At 37.8% G+C, this 20,332-nt stretch overlaps 1 protein-coding gene across 2 annotated transcripts in view; it reads left to right on the top strand.

The window, feature by feature from the left end:
* ATF2 (activating transcription factor 2) overlaps nt 1-20,332 on the top strand; it is a 134,697-nt gene that overhangs the window by 20,148 nt on the left and 94,217 nt on the right. For both annotated transcript variants that reach the window (XM_069068449.1, XM_069068448.1), the window contains exon 2: nt 1,481-1,554. In XM_069068449.1, coding sequence (XP_068924550.1) covers nt 1,523-1,554 — 32 coding nt within the window. In that variant the 5' untranslated portion in view covers nt 1,481-1,522. The remainder of the gene's footprint in view (nt 1-1,480; nt 1,555-20,332) is intronic.

The following is a 20,332-nucleotide window of genomic DNA, read 5'->3' as shown; positions in this document are numbered from 1 at the left end:
AGATTTGTAGTCAGAGGATAGGAATCTCAAATTGCTTAGTACCTGTGTGACATTGGTCTTGACTTTCCAGAGTTTTTGATTTTATCTGTAAAAGGAGATAATTGAACTATATGGTTTTTCAAAGCTCTTTCTACTTGTAGATCATATGATCCTGATATATAATGGACCAGATGATATTTTGTTACTGTCATTCAACTGAGTGTCATATAATAATAATACTTGAGTTATGGGTTATCCTCATGATAGTCTGTTAGGTTTCGTCTTCTCATGTTGTAGCAGTTTCCTTTAATTAATTTAACATGTGTTTTTAGTTATATGAATATTCTCTTTGACAAATGAAGAAACAGACTTAGAAATTAAGTATCTTTTTTAAGGTTATACAACTAATAATAATAGCATAATTAACATTTGAACCCAGTTTTGTTTTGCTTCCAAAGCCAGTGTCCTTTCCTTTAACTATTCCTGCTCCCTACACTATAGAATAAGAAAGCTGTCCCTAAAAGAACTTATTATTAAGCATAATTTAAATTAATAATCATAAAGCTTTCATAAAACCGTGATCATTTGTGGTTTTGTACAAATACATAATAAAATGTTAGATTAAATCAACAGTTGGCAATGTTTTTGGAAGATGACCAAATGCGGGAACCCAGTTTTGGACCCTGGTTTCCTGTTATGACAGGAAGAAGAAATGTTAGCATTAGCAGTTGGCATAGAACACTTGGGAATGATCATCTGGTCAAAAATCCCTCCTTTTTCCAACATCTCTGATATCCCACCAGTCAGACATAGATTCAGAACTCTTCTAATATGCATTTTAGCCCACGGAGCCTTATTTGAGCAATCCCTCATGTATATAGTTAGTTTAGTTACTTTAATCCATTAATAAATAAGACTGTTATATTTCTTAAAATGTAAGCAGATAAAAGTGAAGAGAAGCACCATCATACAGTAGAAAGAGCATTGGCTCCAATACTGGAATCTGAGTTCACATCCTGATTTTGTCCCTTTTCTATATGACCTTTAAATCACTTAACCTCTCTGGGTCTTACTTTTTCCACATCTGTAAAAAAGAAAGAATTGAAGGCATTTTCCAGCTCTAAATCTGCAGTCCTATACTCTTGGGAGATCTAAAAGAGAGAATTTTCATCTAAGAAACCACTTATCAATTTCTCTAACCCCTGTTCTTCCAGGGTTCTGCTTTTACTCACCACCAGTTTCTCCAGAGCAACCTTTTGTTTTTAATACTAGGCATTCATAAGTGATGTCTTCCTGTCTTGGGGACCAAAAGACTATGAAAATCCTCAATGATAGATCATAAATTCCAGTATTGTTGGCAGGGTGTTTGATTGGTTTGTTTTCTAGAAATAACGTAGTTGTCAACCATATTTCATGGTTGTTCTAGGTATTTATAGTTTGTTTCTCCCCTAGTGTTTCAGTCTATTTTTTTTTAACATTTCAAAACCATTTTGTTTTTCAGTATCCTTGCCATGAAAAGTGGATGCGATAAGTTGTTTGCCTTATGAAATTCAAGTTACACGTGAATTCTGCCAGGTATATATTTAGTACTATTAAGTAAATTTTTGTTTAAAATATTAAAGATGGTTATAATGTGAAGATTTTTTTATTCTTTTTCTGTGAGCATAATTGTTTTTAAGTAGTGTTAGGAAGGACACATGATCTAGTCTGGAATTCTGCCAACATTTATTTGTGTTAAAAGTAGCCATTACAAATTCATTCAGTTCACAAACATGTTAAAAAAAATCAGTTATTAACTTTTAGTTTGGGTTAACTAATTTCTATAAGGTAATAAGTAATGGATAAGACTGCTATATTTCTTAAAATGTAAGCATACATAAGTATGGTACAGTGGAAAGAGTGCTTTTGGACATGCATTTTCATCTTTTTGTAAACCAGTTCCTCATAGAGAAAAGATACTTTAAAGTTCCATTAGTGTATCTTTAAAATCTCTATACCGCACAACTCTACTTATTACCCAAAATCTGTATTTTAAGTAGCACAAGTTTTTCTTTGATTTTGCTATCTTAGTTGTCATATACTTATCTATTTTTTTTTGCCTTTTTTTGGGAGGGCAATTGAGGTTAAGTGACTTGCCCAAGGTCACACGGCTGTTTTTTGTGTTAAGTGTCTGAGGCCGAATCCGAACCCAGGTCCTCCTGACTCCAGGGCCAGTGCTCTATTTACGTCATATTCATTGTCATATACTTACCCAAGACATTTAAGAATAGATATTTGGACCTTCCAGTTCCTCTTATCAGTAGGAATAAAGAATTGATAGAAAGTACATTGGATAAACATTAAATGTTTTTTGGGTTTTGTTTTGGTTTATCTGAAGCATTACAAAGAAATTTTAGAGACCTAAAAAGGTCCAGTAAAATATTCTTGATCAAAATCTATTCTATGTGAATGAATAGTAGGATAAATATTGCTGAATGGGACTTTAATTACATAGTTAAAGCAGGAAACATTATAGATGTGCACATGAAAAGGAATTTGAGGATTTAAGATTGAGGTTTGTTGGTTCAGTCGTTTTTCAGTCATGCCTGACTCTTCATGAACTCATTTGGGGTTTTCTTGGCAAAGATACTGGAGTGGTTTGCCATTTCCTTTTCTAGCTCATTTTATAGATGAGCAGCTGAGACACAAACAGAGTTAAGTGACTGTGCCCCAGAATCAGACAGCTAGTAAGTGTCTGAGGTTGAATTTGAACTCATAAGAGGAATCTTCCTGACGCTAAGCCCAGTATTCTATCCACCATTCTATGCCTAAATTTCAGTTTAGGAAACTGCTGTCTGTTGTCTCTGACACGGTCATTCCAGTTTCCTTACCTATATCTATACCTTGAATGGATTGGGTATGGGAGGTAGGGGTATCCCAGTAGTTGGGAGGTTAAAATAAGATCCCTTATTTACACCTTAAATAAATTTACACATACAGGAAAGTGGTTTATTAGTACTAACAATCTATATGCAAGAAAAGGTAGAGAAAACCAGAGTTCTAGATCTGTTGCTAATTATGTATGTGACCTTGGAAAAGATGCTTAACTTTTTTAAACCTTAGTGACTACATCTATAAAAGGAGGTTGGACTAGATCTTTTTTTTTTTCAAATGCTTTATTAACTTCTGATTTACATCATTCATTTTCACAAGATTTTGAGTTACAAATTTTCTCCCCATTTTTCCCCTAACCACCACCCCAAAGTAGCAGTCCCACAGGATATCCCCTCCTCCAATCTGCTCTTTACCATATTTTCTCCCATACCCCTTTTGACTTTTCCAAGGGATCTCTGTGCCCCAGTGCCTGGATATTTTATTTCCCAATTACATGTAAAATAATATTAATAATAGTATATATGTATATATATATATTTGAGTATTTGATTTTAAAAGTTTGAATTCCAGATTCATTTCCTTCCTCCTTTGTCACCCACCCTTACTGGGAAGATAAGCAGTTCAGTATAGGTTGTACATGTGTGGCTAATGCAAAACAATAACATAGTAGATATATTGTAAAAGACTGACTATATTTCCCTCCCTCCTTTCCCACCTCCCACTTGTTTTATTCTCTACTTTGATCCTGTCCCTTTTCAAAAGGGGGTGCTCCCAACTTCCCTTACCCCCAAGCCTGCCCTCCCTTCCATCATCCCCCTTCCCATACCCTTCCCCCCTACTCTCCTGTAGGGTGAGATACCCTATTTAGTGTGTATTTCATTCCCTCCCCAAGCCAAATTCAATGGGAATAAGGTTGACCTGTTCCCTTTTGCCTTCCTATTCTTCCCCTCCATTGTAACTATTTTCCCTTGCCTCTTCTATATGAGATAGTTTACCCCATTCTGTCTCTCCCCATCTCCACTCATTATATTCCTCTCTCACCTCTTAATTTCACCTTTTAAGTATCACCCCTTCCTGTTAGATTGGTCCTGTGCCCTCTACCTGTGTATACCTGTAAACATATATTCACACATTCACATATATATTTATATGTCCATATACCTTCATATATATATATTTCTATTCCCTTCAACTACTGAGAACAGTTTCATAAGTCACAATTATTGTTTTTCCATGTAGGAATGTTAATAGTTCAACTTTGATAAGTTCCTTATGATTTCTTTTCCCTGTTTACTTTCTCATGCTTCTCTTGCTTCTTGTATCTGAATGTCAAATTTTCTATATACCTCTGTTTTTTTCAGCAAGAATGCTTGAAAGAGGGGCGGCCAGGTGACTCAGCGAGTAAGAGCACCAGCTCCAGTGTCGGGATGACCTGGGGATCAAATCTGGGCTCAGATACTCAGCACCATACCCAGAAATAACTGGCCGTGTAACCTTGAGCAAGTTACTTAACTCTGATCGCTTTAAAAATAAAAAAAAAAAAAGAATGCTTGAATGTCCTCTATTCCACTGAATGACCTTATTTTCCCCTGAAACATGATACTCAGTTTTGCAGGGTAGGTGACTATTGGTTTTAATCCCAGCTCCTTTGCCCTCTGGAACATCATATTCCAAGCCCTTCAATCCCTCAGTGTATAAGCTGCCAGATCCTGGGTTATCCTGATTGTGTTTCCACAATATTCAAATTGTTTCTTCCTGGCTGCTTGTAATATTCTCTCCTTAATCTGGGAATTCTGGAACCTGGCTATAATATTCCTAGGAGTTTTCTTCATGGGATCTTTTTCAGGAGGCGATCGGTGGATTCTTTCAACCTCTATTTTGCCCTCTGGTTCTAAAACATCGGGGCAGTTTTCTTTGAGAACTTCCTGGAGGATGATTTTTGGTCATGGCTTTCAGGCAGTCCAATAATTTTTAAATTATCTCTCCTGGATCTATTTTCCAGGTCAGTGGTTTTTCCCATGAGATATTTCACATTGCTTTCTATTCTTTCATTTGTTTGGATCTGTTTAACAGCATCTTGATTTCTTGTAAAGTCATTAGCTTCCATTTGCTCCAATCTAATTCTGAAGCAATGATTCTCCTCATTGAGCTTTTGAGATTCTTTTTCCATCTTGCAAATTCAGCTTTTTAAGGCATTCTTCTCCTCATTGCCTTTTTGAGCCTCTTTTGCCAATTGAGTTAGTTTATTTTTTAAGGTATGATTTTCCTCAGTCAGGCTGTTGACTCTGATTTCGTAATTTTCTTGCATTGTTCTCATTTCTCTTCCCAGTTTTTCTTCCACTTCTCTTATGTGCTTCTTAAGGTCCTCTATGGCCTATAACCAGCTTGTATTTTCCTTAGAAGCTTTTGGTACAGGTGTTCTGACTTCCCTGTCTTCCTCCTGTTCCATGCTTTGCTCCTTTTTGTTCCCAAAATAGGGGTCTAATGTTGGAATCTTCTGTCTGCTTTGTTTCCTTTTCCTGGTCATGTCGCCCCTCAGTCACTTGACCCCTGGGCTTTTTGCCACAGTAGGACTCTGCCACCAGACAGGGGAGCTTTTGTCCCAAACGCTGGGGTTTTTTCAACTGCTGGAAGGTATGAGATGGGTGCCCTCTCTGAGGTCTCCACACGCTCTGCCCAGCTGGACACACACTCCAGGGCCTCCACCCTAGACTGCAATCCAGATCCAAGCAGGTTAAAGCAAGAGCGATTACCTCTCAGACTCGTGCTTGGACCCCCTACACTCTGCAGGCATGGAGCTGATGCTGCCACGTGGTGCTGGCTGGCTGTGCAGGGAGTCTTAGTGGCTTCTTGCCCTGGGGGCAAAAGCCACGCACTCCCACTTACTGGGTCCCAAAGTCCAGACTGCACTGACCTATCACTTTGTCCTTCGCATTTATGTGTTGACAATTCTGGAAACAGCCACAGCTGCTGCTGATCTGGGGTCTTTACAGCTGGTGACTGGTCAGGCCCACCCTGGGGCTAAAGCCTCCACATGGGGCTGGGCTGCCCTACTCCTGGGCCATTCCTGCAGGGCTGTCCTCAGCGGGAGGTTAGCTTCGCTGTGTCATTTTGTGGGTTCTGCAGCTCCAAAGTTTGTTTAACAGCGTCCTCTTTTACATGGATTGGGAAAGGTGGAAGCTGGAGCCCAGTGGAGGTCCTGCTTCTACTCCGCCATCTTGGCTGGTATCTGGGCTAGATCTTTAAAATGCTGTGAAATGCTAGTCAGAAGGGAAATTACAAACTGAAAATTCAGTTTGACAGATATTTGTTAAGACACTTATTATGTGAAAAGTACTACAGAAAGAAGACCTATATAGATTTGGTAGAAACAAAAACACTTAGGATACTTTTAAATTTAAATGCCAAGGCAGAGAACTTACATTAATCTGTATTTTCAGCATTTTTATTTTGCTTTTTTAAGCCTTTCATTTAACAAATTATTTTAAAATAAGGAATTGGAAATTATGGCAATGCAGACCACTTAGTGTATCTGCCACAGCAGTACACTTCTGAGAAGCTGTTGTTTACTTTGCAAACATAGATCACCTTTCTTCTATAAAACACCTAGCTCCACTAGAATTTCGTGATCATGGGAATGGAAGAGCCTTGAGTGATCATTTGACTTTAGTAAGAGCCATAACCCAACCTTAAAAAAGAATCATTTAATTTAAAAGACCTCCAGAGCAGAAGTTTCACAATTTCAGTCGTTTCTTCTAGTATTTGATAACATGTTCATAAACTTCATTTTTAGCTAACACAAATCTTGTCTAACTCCTCTTGTAACATAACTCTGTATTAAAATTTTAACTCAAGTGAAAATTAATAATAATCTCTATGTTTTGTGCTTTTTAAAAAAGTATATTAATCCTTCATGTGTTTGAAGTCATATCTTCATTAGCCACTTCTCTTCGGCTTCTGTTTGACTCCACTTGATCAATGTCCTTAAAGTGTAAGGCCTCAGAATTGAGCACAGTATCTCAGACATTTTCTAATCATGACAGAATACAGAAATGTTTTTTTTTAATTGGTTTATTTTTAGTTTTCAACATTCATTTCCACAAGATTTTGAGGTAAAATTTTTTCTCCCCATCTTTCCCCAACCCCTACCCCAAAATAGCAAGCCTACTGAATACCCCTTCTCCCAGTCTGTTCTCTCTTATATCTTCTCCCATGACCGCTAACTAAAAAGTTAGGACTTTATAGTAGAGCAAGATGGAGTTCTATACCTGTATATCTTATTTCCCAGTTGCTTGTAAAAAAACAAAATTTGTTTTTAAAATACTGAGTTCCAGATTTTTTTCCCTTCTTTCCTCCTCACCCCCCCCCCCCCGGGAAGATAAGCAATTCAGTATAGGTTGTACATGTGTAGTTTTCCAAATCATTTCCATAGTATTTATATTATGAAAGATTAACTGTATTTCCCTCCATCCTATCCTGCCCCCCATTTATTCTGTTTTCTCCTTTGACCCTGTCCCTTTTCAAAAATGTTTGCTTCTAACTACCCTTTCCTCCATTCTGCCCTCCCTTCTATCATCCCCCCTCTTATTCCTTATCCCATTTTCCTGTAAGGTACCCAATTGCATGTGTATGTCATTCCCTCCTTAAGTCATATTCAATGAGAATAAGGTTGTCCCATTCCCTTTCATCTTCCTGCTCTTCCCCTCCATTGTAAGAGTTTTCTCATGCCTCTTTTATATGAGATAATTTACACTAATTTATCTCTCCCTTTCTCCTTCTTCCAATAAATTCTTCTCACCTCTTAATTATATTTTTTAGCTATCATCTCTTCATATTTAACTCAATTCTTTGCCCTCTTTCTATATATACATGAACATACATATGCCCACACTCACATATATATTTATATACACATATACCCTTCTATACATACATATATATGTATATATACATATATATTCCCTTCAACTATCCTCATACTGAGAAAAGTCTTATGAGTTACAATGATCATTTTTCCATGTAGGAATGTAAGTAGTTCAACTTTAATAAGTTCCTTATTATTTCTTTTTCCTTTTTACCTTCTCATGCTTCTCTTGCTTTTTGTATTTGAAAGTCACATTTTCTGTCCACCTCTGGTTTTTTTCATCAAGAATGCTTGAAAATCCTCTATTTCATTGAATGACCATATTTTCCCCTGTAGTATTATACTCAGTTTTGGTGGGTGGGTGATTCTTGGATTTAGTCATAGCTCCTGTGGCCTCCAGAATATCATATTCTAAGCCCTTTGATCCCTTAATGTAAAAGCTGCTTGAATTTGTGTTATCCACAATACACAAATTGTTTCTTCCTGACTGCTTCAGTATTTTCTCCTTGACCTGGGAACTCTGGAATTTGGCTATAATATTCCTAGGAGTTTTCTTTTGGGGATCTTTTTCAAGAGGTGAACAGTGAATTATTTTGATTTCTATTTTGCCCTCTGGTTCTTGAGGACAGTTTTACTCAATAATTTCTTGAAAGATGGTGTCTAGGCTCTTTTTGATCATGGCTTTCAGGTAGTCCAGTAATTTTTTTTTTTTAAAGCAATCGGGGTTAAGTAACTTGCTCAAGGTTACACAGCCAGTTATTTCTGGGTGTGGTGCTGAGTATCTGAGCCCGGATTTGATCCAGGTCATCCCAACACTGGAGCCGGTGCTCTTACTCGCTGAGCCACTTGGCCGCCCCTAGTCCAATAATTTTTAAATGATCTCTCCTTGATCTGTTTTCCAAGTCAGTGGTTTTTCCAATGAGATATTTCACATTGCCTTCTATTTTTTCATTTGTTTGTATCTGTTTTATAGTATCTTGATTTCTGATAAAGTCATTAGCTTCCAGTTGCTCCAATCTAATTATGAAGTTATTCTTTTCAGTGAGTTTTTGAAATTCCTTTTCCATCTGGCAAGTTTGGCTTTTTAAGGCATTCTTCTCCTCACTGGCTTTTTAGACCTCTTTTGCCATTTGAGTTCGTCTATTTTTAAAGGTGTTTTTTTTCTTCAGTGTATTTTTGGGTCTCCTTGAGCAATCTATTGATTTGCTTTTTATGATGCTCTTGCATCATTCTCATTTCTCTTCCCAATTTTTCCTCTAATTCTCTTACTTTATTTTCAAAATCCTTCTTGAGTTCTTCCATGGCCTGTGATCAGTTCATATTTTTCTTGGAGGCTTTTGATGCAGGAGTTCTGACTTTGCTGTCTTCTTCCCACTCCATGCCTTGATCCTTTTTGTCCCCAAAAAAGGATTCTATGGTCTGTTTGTGCTTCCTCTGCTTGCTCATATTGCCAGCCAATTACTTGACTTTTGAGCTCTTTTCCATGGTAGAACTCTGCTTCCAGATTGCAGAGAGCTTTGTCCCAAATCTCTGGGGTTTTTGCAACTGCCAGAAATGTGAGGAGGGTGCCCTTTGTACAGCCCACAGAAACTCTGGCTCACTGGCCACACACCCTAGGACCACCACCCAAGACCGCGATCCAGATCCAAGCAGGTTAAAGCAAGAGCAATTACCCTCTGACTGGTAGGTTGGTCCCCCTACTATCTGCAGGCCAGGAGCTCCTGAGGCAGCCACGCCAGGCAGCTGGCCATGCCTCCACTGCTTCTCACCCCTGGGTCTGGGGCCAGATTGTGCTCTTCTGTACCACCCTTTTCCAACAGAGTTCAGCACTGATCTTTTACTTTGTCTTTGGTGTTTATGGTTTGAGAAGTCTGGAAACTGCCACAGATGCTGGTGATTCACACTCTTAAAGTATGCTCTGGCCACTGCTGGTTGGGGCCGCCCTGGGGCCAGAACCCTGTGGTTCATGCATGACTGTACTTGGCTCCCAGCTCAGTTTGATAGACCCTTCCTGTCTGCCTGCCAGGCTGCCTTCAACACAAGATTTATTTCTCTCTGTCACTTTGTGGGTCCTGTAGCTCGAAAGTTTGTTTAGAGTAATTTTTTTTTTTTAAAGCAATCGGGGTTAAGTAACTTGCTCAAGGTTACACGGCCAGGTGTTTCTGGGTGGGTACTAAGTGTCTGAGCCCAGGATTAGATCTCCAGGTCTTCTCAACACTGGAGCCAGTGCTCTTAATCACTGTGCTACCTGGCTGCCCCTAGAGTAATTTTTTTTTTACATGTATAAGAAGTGATTGGAGCGGGAACTTATGCCAAGTTTGTGCTTCTACTCTGCCATCTTGGCTCTGCCCTCCCAGAAATCTTTTAAAACAAAGGAGTAAGAAGAGGAGAATTGTATTAGTAATGTTGGTTGGAGGAAGCATCAGGCTAGGAAGCAAATGAATAAATGAAACAAAAATTCTCAAGTTGTTATTATGTCCCAGGCATTGTTCTGAGTGCTGGGGAAACAATTATAAAAAGAAACTGACTCACTGCTCTCAGAAAATTTGTATGTGTGATTTTCCCCCATTAGAATATAAATTTGCTGAGAACAGGGCCTGAAGTGTTCTGAAGAAATTTATTTTTTAATTTTTCCTTTTTTTTTTTTTGGAGGGGGGAAGGCTGGGCAATTGGGGTTTGTGACTTGCCCAGGGTCACATGGCTAGTAAGTGTTAAGCGTCTGAGGCCAGATTTTAATTCAGGTCCTCCTGACTCCAGGGCTGGTGCTCTATGCACTGTGCCACCTAGCTGCCCATGAAGAAATTTTTAGAGACCTAAAAAGGTCTGGATATGGGGCAAAGAAGACAGTTTTGGTCTGGGGAGTTGTAGAAATGATGAGCTGATACTGCCTTGAATCGATGAGTATGACATGCCTTTCCAAAAGTAAGTTTTCATTAAACTTCTCATTGTTTTGCTCGATGCCTCAAGAGGAAAAAATGAAAAGTGGAAATGGAAGCAGGCAAATGGTAAGGTGCCCGGGTGGACAGTCTAATGGGACGTGAAGAGAAGTAAGAGACTGGCATCTCTCAGGCCAACCAATAGATTTGGTGTCCTAGGCTACACTCAGCTACCAGTTCACTTGGTTGGGTCTTAGAAGAAAAGTGAATTAGATTAACTTCCCCAGAGATTGAGAACATGAAAGTAATTTGTAAGGTGGTAGTAGTTATTTTTCCAAGTCAATTCCTATTGCTCTATTTTAATTGAGTACTCACGTGGTTTTTTTCTCTAATGATAAACAAGTCAGAGGAGGGTCTTCAACCCTGCATGTTTGGACATGTTCTTCAACTTAGCCCTGATAGGTTTTAGTTGTAAACCAAGCTTTCTTTGCAGTTCTTTCTCTGTGTCGACTATATGTAGTTATAGCTAATTCTGTTCATGAACTTGGGACCCTTCTTTCCCCTTACTCCCTTCCCCTAGTTAGGTCAGAATCCTACTTCAGACTTTGAGCTCTGGTGATATATGGCACAAAATGCCTTTAACAGATAGCCTCACTTTTTTGTAGTTTTACCTTGGAGTGAAAAGTTTGAGACTACAGTGTACCCTTCATGTTCTTGGGATACAAATACTGCAGAAAATGAATTTTATCAAGGAATTTAATAGATATACAAAGTCTCATGATCCTTCATGGACAAAATGGAGCACTGTAGGCTGAATGATAGATTGATTTTTAGCTCAATGAATGGGAAGACCCAAACAACTTGCCATATTTAGGCTGGAGAAGAAAAGATTTAGGAGTGGGAGGCTTTAATAACTATCTTCAATTATTTGAAAGGATATCATGTGGAAGAGACATAGACTAATTCTTTTGCCCTAACTGGGAGAGGACCAAAGGGTAAAAGAAACAGGGAGGTGGATTTTAGTTTATTTTAACAAGAAATTTTCTAATAATTAGAGCTGTCCAAACAGTTGAATGGTGTAGCCCATTAGCTAGTGCAGCGGTGGGGAGCCTGTGATCTCAAGGCCACATGTGGCCTTCTAGGTTCTAAAGTGTGACCCTTTTACTGAACCAAACTTCACAGAACAAATCCCCTTAATAGGATTTGTTCTGTAAAACTTCCACTCAGTCAAAAGGCTGTACCAAAAGACCTAGAAGGCCACATGTGACCTCGAAGTCATATGTGGTTCTCTACACCTGAGCTAGTGATTTCCCAGTCACTTGAGGTTTTCCAATATAAATGAGATGATACATCTGTGTAAGTTACAGAGGAGATTGATTCATCTATAAGAGAAGTGGTTGACCCTAGATCATTTTTATCATCCTTTCTAAAACACAGATTTGATAACTGCATTTTCTCTCATGAAACATTGAAATATTTTACGGAATGGAGTGAAATATTCAAATTCTATAAAATTAAATCAGGATATATAATTTGAAAAGTATACTTCTATTATATAAAAAAGCAGATCACTTCAACTACAGAACTCATATGTATGTCATCAGTACTCCTTTGCCCCTGGGCCCCTCCCTCCGATTGTATCACTGAGTTGGGAGAGTTCCTTCCCAAACCTGCTCCATTCAAGGAGAGTACCCTGGCCAGCCGTCTCTTTATCATGCATGCACTGCTTTTCCCCTGCCTTTCAGCTTCCTTTTATATATATATTTCCTTCCAAAAAGCCAAAAAAAAAAAAAAAGAAAAGGACGATGACCTTCTACCAGAATCCTGTAGTTATATCTTAAAATTTCTTTAGATAATTTCCCACATAATTTAGCCACAAAATTTATATATCATGCCTTATGTTGCCTACCAATATCTTAAACAGATAATAGGAAAATTGTTGGTGAGAGGAAAAGAAAATATTTTTCCTTCCACTTTCCTATAATTGTCAGATAACTTGTAAAAACAAAGCCTTTTTTTTTTTAAACCAATAACTTATACCTTGTCAGTTTCCCCTAACATTCTTTGACATTCTTCTCGTCTGTCTTGGCTATCTGTTTACCTCCTACAGGTTTAGTTACCATCTCTACTCAAATAACTCCCTGCTCTAGTGTCCTTCTGAGGTTCCAGTTCATGTTAACAACTGCTTGTTGGATAGCATTAACTAGATTTCCCATAGGTATCTCAAACTCAAGACTTCCAAAATGAAAACTCTTTATTTTGCTAAACTTGTCCTTCTTTCAGTTGTCCTATTTCTGCTAAAGCCCATGTAGTTCTTCAAGTCACCCAGGTTCACAACCTTGAAGTCAACTTTTCCTTCTCAAAAAACTAGCTGTGTGACCTTGGGCAAGTTACTTAACCCCAATTGCCTTCCAAAAAGCAAAAAAAATACCCAAAAAACTTTTCCTTCTCCTTCATCCCCCATATCCAATCAGCTGCCACGTCTTCTCAATTCCACTTACACATCTTTCTCATCTGCCCCCTTCTTTGCAGTCACATGGCTGACCCTGTAGGCTGACTAAACCTTCATCATTTTTCTCTATTAAAAGGGGTTCTTAACCTTTTTTATATCATGGACCCCATGTGATGATCTTTTAACCTCTGCTTAGAATAAGGTTATTAAATATATAAAAGAAGTAATCAGTTTTTTTAAACAATTATTAGTATTTTTTAAAACAATTTCGTGAACCTCAGGTGAAGAGCCCTTGCCCTAGAATATTATAATGGTTACCTAATTAGAATGTTTTCATTCTTTCTCATCTCCTATTCATTCTCCATATAGCTTCTAATATAGTCATCCTAAAGCATAGTTAATGTTACTTTTCCTACTCAAGAGCTATTGTTGATTCCCTGTTGTATCTAGGATATCTCTTCATAGTCTGGTATCAGCCTTCCTCTCCAGACTTATTTCATAAATACTCCCTTTTATACGCTCTCAGATAAATTAGCCTACTTGTGGGGATCAGATAAATGCTTTCTCCATCCTCGGAATATTGTGTGTGTGTATACATGTTTACACACACGTGCATTTGTATTTTCAAATTTTTTATGAGACATCATTATTGTAACCCTTTCTAGTAAGTGTAAATAATGAGCCCTAGAGTCGTTCCTAATTCTTGAACTACCTAGCTATGTTACCTACATTGCCAGATTCTTAGCAGTTTTCTTTATACTATTTACTGTTTCTTTTTTCTTGTGGACTAAGTGGAAAAAAACAAGAGTGGAGTGACAGATTAATTTGTAATTAGAGGAAGCCAACAGTTAATTCATTGCTGTGTATTATTAGGGGAAAGGATTTTCAGTTAATATGTTTGGGACTGTCTCTCCCTCCCCCTTTTCCCTTTCCTCTCGGAGTTATAATCAGGATTTTCCTCATTTGCATGTATGAAGACATAGCATGTGTTAAATTTCCAGAAAACATAAAGCCAGGACAGTTAGCCAGTATTTAAGATGGTAGAATTAAGGCTAAAACAAAGCACCCTGAGTTTGGCAGGGAAATTGATCCAGAATTTGTTCAGTGACTGCAGTTGTGGAATTTCTGTCATTCTCTGAGTAGGATTCCAACTTAGAAATTTAGCTCTTTAACTGATATACAGGCAAATAAAGAAGTTGGTAAATAGTAGTCTAGCCAAGGAAATGACTTGCTTAAAGTTAAAGAGTAAGCAAAAAATCAATTTTTAAACCATTTAATGAAGGTCCAATACAGACAGTTCTAGCTTTATGTAAATACACTTTACTATGAAAATTTGACTTTGCAGTAAAGAATCCTGAAAGAAATGCACATTCCCATTTTGATTTTAAAATCGTGCAGGATTTTACAATGTGCAGGCGTCAGGAGAGGCTGCTAGTGCAGATATTGAAGCAGCAAAGAAATTCCCAAAGTTCCTGCAGAAAGTAATAGATGAAGGTCACTACTTGCCAGAGAAAATCTTTATAATAATGTACACGAAACCAGTCTGTTTAATCAAAGAATGCCATCTGGAGCCAGTATCTCAGTGGAGGAAAAAAACCATACCCCAGGGCACATAGCTCCAAAAAAGAGTTAAAACCCTTCTGCTTGAAGGAAATGCATTTGGGACTTGTGAATTAGAACTTTAATGTTTTTGTGCACCACTCAGAAAATCTCAAGAGTATTGAAAGGAATCAGCAAGGCAACACTGCCAGTGCATTATTTAACTAACCCTAAGGCTTGGGTAAACCTTTATCATCTTTGAATACTGATTTATGTACTGCTTCATTACCTAAGTGGAGAAGTTTTGTAATGATAATGGACTTCCTTTCAGAATTCTACTTATTTTGGGTAATGCCCCCAGTCTCACCTTCCCCATCTGGATGAATTTAATGAAAATGTAAAAGTGGCCTACCTTTCACCTTAACACTACCTCATTATTACAGCCTTTGTGTCTGGGAGTGATTGCAATTTCAAGGCATATTATTTACTCACTACCTTTATCCAGGATATGTCAGCTTTGGATGCAGATAATTATTTGCCATTGAGAGATTTCTGGAAATTCTATAGTATTTACCATGCAATTTGAAATATTACTAAGATATGACAAGATGTAACAAACTTGTATGAAGAAAGTTTGGAGAAATGTGTGCCCTGCAGTTCATTACTGATGTTCATGGATTTGACAAAGATGAATTGAAGAAGTGAGTAACAAGATTGTAAAATTAACACAGGATTTGGAGCTAGAAATAGATGAGAATGATGTGGAAGAGTTGATTGAGTCTCATGAAGAAGAATTATCAAATGAGGATCTAAGTGAGCTGCTGGCTTAACTGCAAAGAAGAAGAAAGGGAAGCTTCAGAACCCGAGATTGAACTAAAAACATTCACAGTGAAACAGTTGGCAGAAACATTTCATCATTTGAGTGAATTTTTTTTCTTGTATTGAAAAGATGAATCCAAATGCTTCAAGTTTTTTTAAAGTTTACAGACATGTTGAGGAAAACATTGTTTGCTATCATGAGATATATGAAGAAAAAGAGAACCACTGTCAAAAAATCTCTTAATAGCTTCATAAAAAAAAACTGAGCAGCTGACTACCAGTGATAAAAGGTACAGTGGGTGGGAAGGAGCACCATACTGCACACCTATGTTAACTTTACAGTACTGTGCATATTTTATTACTAACTTTACCTTTCATTTCATAATTCTGTTTCTTATTGTGTGGGGCATGGGAATGTATCAGCAATGCCATATTCACAATGCCTATAGAGATTATAAATATGCTGATATAATTATCCATCACAAAATACGTCAGGTTTGCCATTTGGGGAAATAAACTAGAAAATTTATTAAGATACCAAAAGACTGAGTCCCAAAACCAGAAAGTGAAAGCCATCAGAGTAGTTATGACATTGGCACAGGTAAAGTAGAAAGTACCCACATTTTCAAGCCTTTAAAACAGAACAGGCTACCTCAGGCAAAGGTCCTCCTCTCCCCACTCACAGCAACCACCCAGCGCGCTCCCAGCAGCTCCGGCCCCTGGCAGTCCTCAGCAGGAGTCCTTAGCAGAAAGTCCTGCTCCCAGCAGCTCCGGCCCCTGGCAGTGCTCAGCAGGGGTCCTAACTAAAAAAAAAAAAAAAAAAAAAAAAAGCAACCGCAACTGCCGCCAACTGCAGGACCGTTAGCTCGGCTTTTCACTTTCTCTGGCTTTCCACTTTCTCTTGCTCTGCTATGTCAGCACGTCCATGGGGCATGGGAGATCTTTAAATCCCATAACCCTTACAGAACCCCAAAATCCCCTACCCAAAACTAATTAAAAGTCAAAGGTGTCTTGAGGAAAGAACAGGAAGTTTTATTCAGTTCTCAGGAGAAGAGGGCATCCCTTCCACCAGTAGGAACCAGTGGAATGAGACACATTACAGAATAAAGAGCAAGAATTTATACCCTAATGTAGTCAAGCCCCCTCCTACCACTGCCCCTTCTCCCATTGGCTGGGAGGCAGGCATACAATCTGAGTGAGAAATCTCTTCCAGTGATAAGGAACAAAGAAGTCCACCACTATCTCTCAGTGGCTGGGAGGCGGGCTTACAGGCTGGGCATGAAAAAGGACAAAGAACAAGGAAATAGGGGATAGCCAATCCAAGTGTACCTATCCTTATTTGGCAAAGTGAAGGAGGGGGAAGGGCTCTAAGAGACTCCTAAAATTCCTGAAGGGCTTAAGGCTGATTGATTGCAAGGGAAGGGTTGTGTAATTTCTTAGGAAACCCAGGACTCAGGTCTGTACAATCTTACAAAAGTCTGTCTCTGAGTTCAAGAGTGTCTCTCCTTTTTTCTCATTCTGAGGAGTCCTCACAGAGGGTGCAGAGAGAGAGTATACCCCACTCTTTATCATGCTACAGTATTTAATATGTCTGTATTTTAGTACTTTTTATGACTTGTGTGTGCCTTTGTTATATAAGCTAAGTGAAGTGGGTGGTAAAGGACATATTTGCATTACATAAAAATTTCTTTAGATTGAGGTCTATGGAACTGAATAGACTTATAGAAAGTGAGAACTCTATTTTTTTGCCCCAATTACACCAAATACACATTTTGAATGGATTGTGGTATAGAATGGCTTGTTGCATAATTGAACCTCCTAGATTATTGTTTCTTCTTTTTTGTTTTTCTTCTCTCTTACTTTATCTTCTAGGCTTTATTCCTTCTCTTCTCTGACATTCCCTAAATTCCTGGATTCGTCCCTATTCCAGCAGAATCCTTTACGCTGTTGAATTGCTCTGGATTTGTCTTTTATCCTAGTCTTTTCATTGATTTTCTGTTCTCCTAGATGACACCTCAAGGACTAATTCATATCTGTTATTTATATTGATATGAGGACTAAGGTCAGAATTATATGTTTTCTAAAGGCTGCATTGACTGGATAGCTGGCTACTGTTTTAAGTCACTTTGCTTTACATTAGGAGGTAACCTAGGAGATCATTTAAATGTTCTCTTTAATTTAATTTAGTAACCAAACTAATTGCCTTCACACATCATATAGCATCCATTTGTTAATTGTGTGCAGTTGCAGTACAATGTTGTCACTGTAACACTTGGTAGTGATTTATTGATAATTTGATAATACTCATTCTAATGATATTGAACAATGTAATTTTGGTAGCAGTGTGCCTGTAGAGCATAATGATTTTGAAGTTTTTCATATTCTTATATTGGTAAGAATATACAGCATGTTTGAAAAGTCTTTGTGTACGTTTCAAATTCTAAGCCATTAAAGTTTAAAACTGCCTTAAGACCTTTGGAACATCTTGTATAATGATAGAAATTTGTTTGTTAGTACTATTGTCCTAGGTAATGAAGCTAAGTTTTCATGTCTTTGCACTATAGTCCTAAAATTAAAAAAGAGGTAAAACTTTAAACGTTTTCCCCCATAGGAATTTGTTGAATGTAGATGAATTCAAGTACTATGGTTGGGTTTTGTTTTTCAGCTTGTATCTTCTTTTCCTTAAATCATGTCTTTGACTTCATCTGGAATTCTGAAATACTGTTACTCTGTAAAGGAAGACTAATACTAGTAGTGGTAGTTTCCACTATTGTGGGAACGAGGGTGAAATAAGATGCCAGTATCCCATTTAGTGGAGGATGACCTAAGTAAAATCTCTTAGAAATTCCTCAAAAACCACCAACTAGAGGTATATAAATTTCTTGAAATTTTGAGGAAAATTAAGATATTTTGCTCTGTTTTTGTTCACTTTACTCACTTAAAGTCATGCTTTGTTTAGGAATATTGAAACATAACTTGGCTTATTAATAAAATAATTTCATTTTGTATATAATTTTTATTTAGGTAATTGCAAATACAATAACAGATTTTAGGAATGGAATGGATCTTAAGGGCCAATGAGTCCCACTGCCTCATTTTATAAGAAGAAACCTTATAATACAGAGGTGAAAATATGGGAGAAAAAAAAGATGACCAAAAGCTTTAGAGAAGTCATAATAACAACTGCCCATTTGTTTTTTGGACCCTGCTATATACCCTCAGTAAGATAGATATACAAGATAGGGAGGGAAGGGTTGTGAGAATGAGGGGAACTAAACATGGAAAGAACCCCAAATACTACTGCATTTAATAAATTCCTGCTATGATATTCTAAATGGCACCCCCCGGGCCTGAGGATGATAAGAGCACAAGGAAGTGTTTTCTACTAGAGAAGTTTGTGATATAGGACACTTATAAAATAAAAAAATGTTTTATGAACATTTAGTTCCCCCACAAAAGATGACCTAAGGTAGTCGTCTCTCTAAGCATTAAATTAAGTATATAACACTTCATGCAAGGTTTCCATGTCCTTACACAGAGCATCTCTCTTCACTCCTAACAAGATTCACCAGTCGTCTTCCCTCCTACCACCAAAACAAGGTCTCCTTTTTCAGTCCTTTTCTCTGGCTTCTCACCCCCTCTGCAGCAGACTCTCTTCTTCCTTAGAGACCATAGGAGTCACATTCTCATGCCAGCCTTCTACTTGACCAGAGCATATCACATACTCTCCTCTTCCTGATTCCCTCCCTCCCACACACTGTTTTATTTCATAATTTAATCCTACAAAAAAAAAATAATGCTTCACCTGTAGGTAAGGTACTGTAGTGATCAGTTCATTCCAAAATGTTCTAGGCCTGCCTCTCTGTCATCTCCACTTGACTTCTACCTTTACTCCTGTCTCCTTGTGTATATTTAGAAAGGAGTCTCTTCTTTGGCTCTGCTGTGAGTTCTTGCTGACCTTGGTTGTTCTATCTACATTCATTCACTCCTCCAGCATTTCTTATGTCTGGGATATCTGAGAATCAAATAGGCTCAGCAGTTCTGACTATGTGGGGTCATCAAAGGATAGATGCCAGCTCTGTCTGCCCCATCCCCAGCCTCCCCAGCTGCTGGCTCTGGATCACTTTAGCTGCTCCACGATATAAATGTTTTCCCCTTGGCCTAAATTTATATCCTTCCTTCTTCCTCTAGCATCTGTGCATATAGACTTAACTTTTTTCCTGTTTTTCTAAGAATGTTTCAGGTGTCTCCTTATTATCAAATGCCCATCTTTTTTCATTTATGATTAAGCTGAGAGTTGCAGGGTAGGTCACCTTGGGATGCATATTGAGCTCTATTGTTCTTTTGAGCTCATTATTTCACTCCCTCCTGTGTTTTCTGATAGGTGCAGAATAGTTTTATTATTCAAATTTATTTTGTACTTGAAGCCCTTCTTCCTGATCACTGCAGAATGTATTATTTCTTAATGGAGTTGTTAAGTTTAATCACTATATGAATTGGAATTTGCAGTCTTAGGCTGTTTGGGGTTTTTTTCGGTTTGTTTTTTCCTGAAGGTGATAGATTCTTTCAATTGGCATTGTTTTCTTTGTTCAGAAGTTCTCGACAGTTTTCTTGCATTATTTTTTGTATTAAAGTGTTCATATTTTTTTTGACTTGTCTTATTCCTCTAGGAGATTTGTAATTTTTAAGTTGTCTCTACACATTGTGTTCGAGATCAATAAGTATTGCTTATATACAGAGCATGTTTTCTTTTAATCTTACTGCTTTTTACTTTCTTTCTTCCAAATTGTCCTTTACTTTGGTGTATTTGCCTTCCCAGTCAGTTATCCTTTCTTTTGTTCCTTTGGTGAGACTTAGCACCATGAATTCAAGTTTTTCTGTTTTGCCAAATATTTCTGCTGTACGGGTTATTCTTCTTTTACAGTCCTT

This window comes from Petaurus breviceps, unplaced genomic scaffold, assembly GCF_028583685.1.
Source record: "Petaurus breviceps papuanus isolate PSGF00001 unplaced genomic scaffold, PetGlider_PUasm1.0 90763, whole genome shotgun sequence".
Taxonomy (NCBI): domain Eukaryota; kingdom Metazoa; phylum Chordata; class Mammalia; order Diprotodontia; family Petauridae; genus Petaurus; species Petaurus breviceps.
This window is presented reverse-complemented; position numbering and strand designations above follow the sequence as displayed.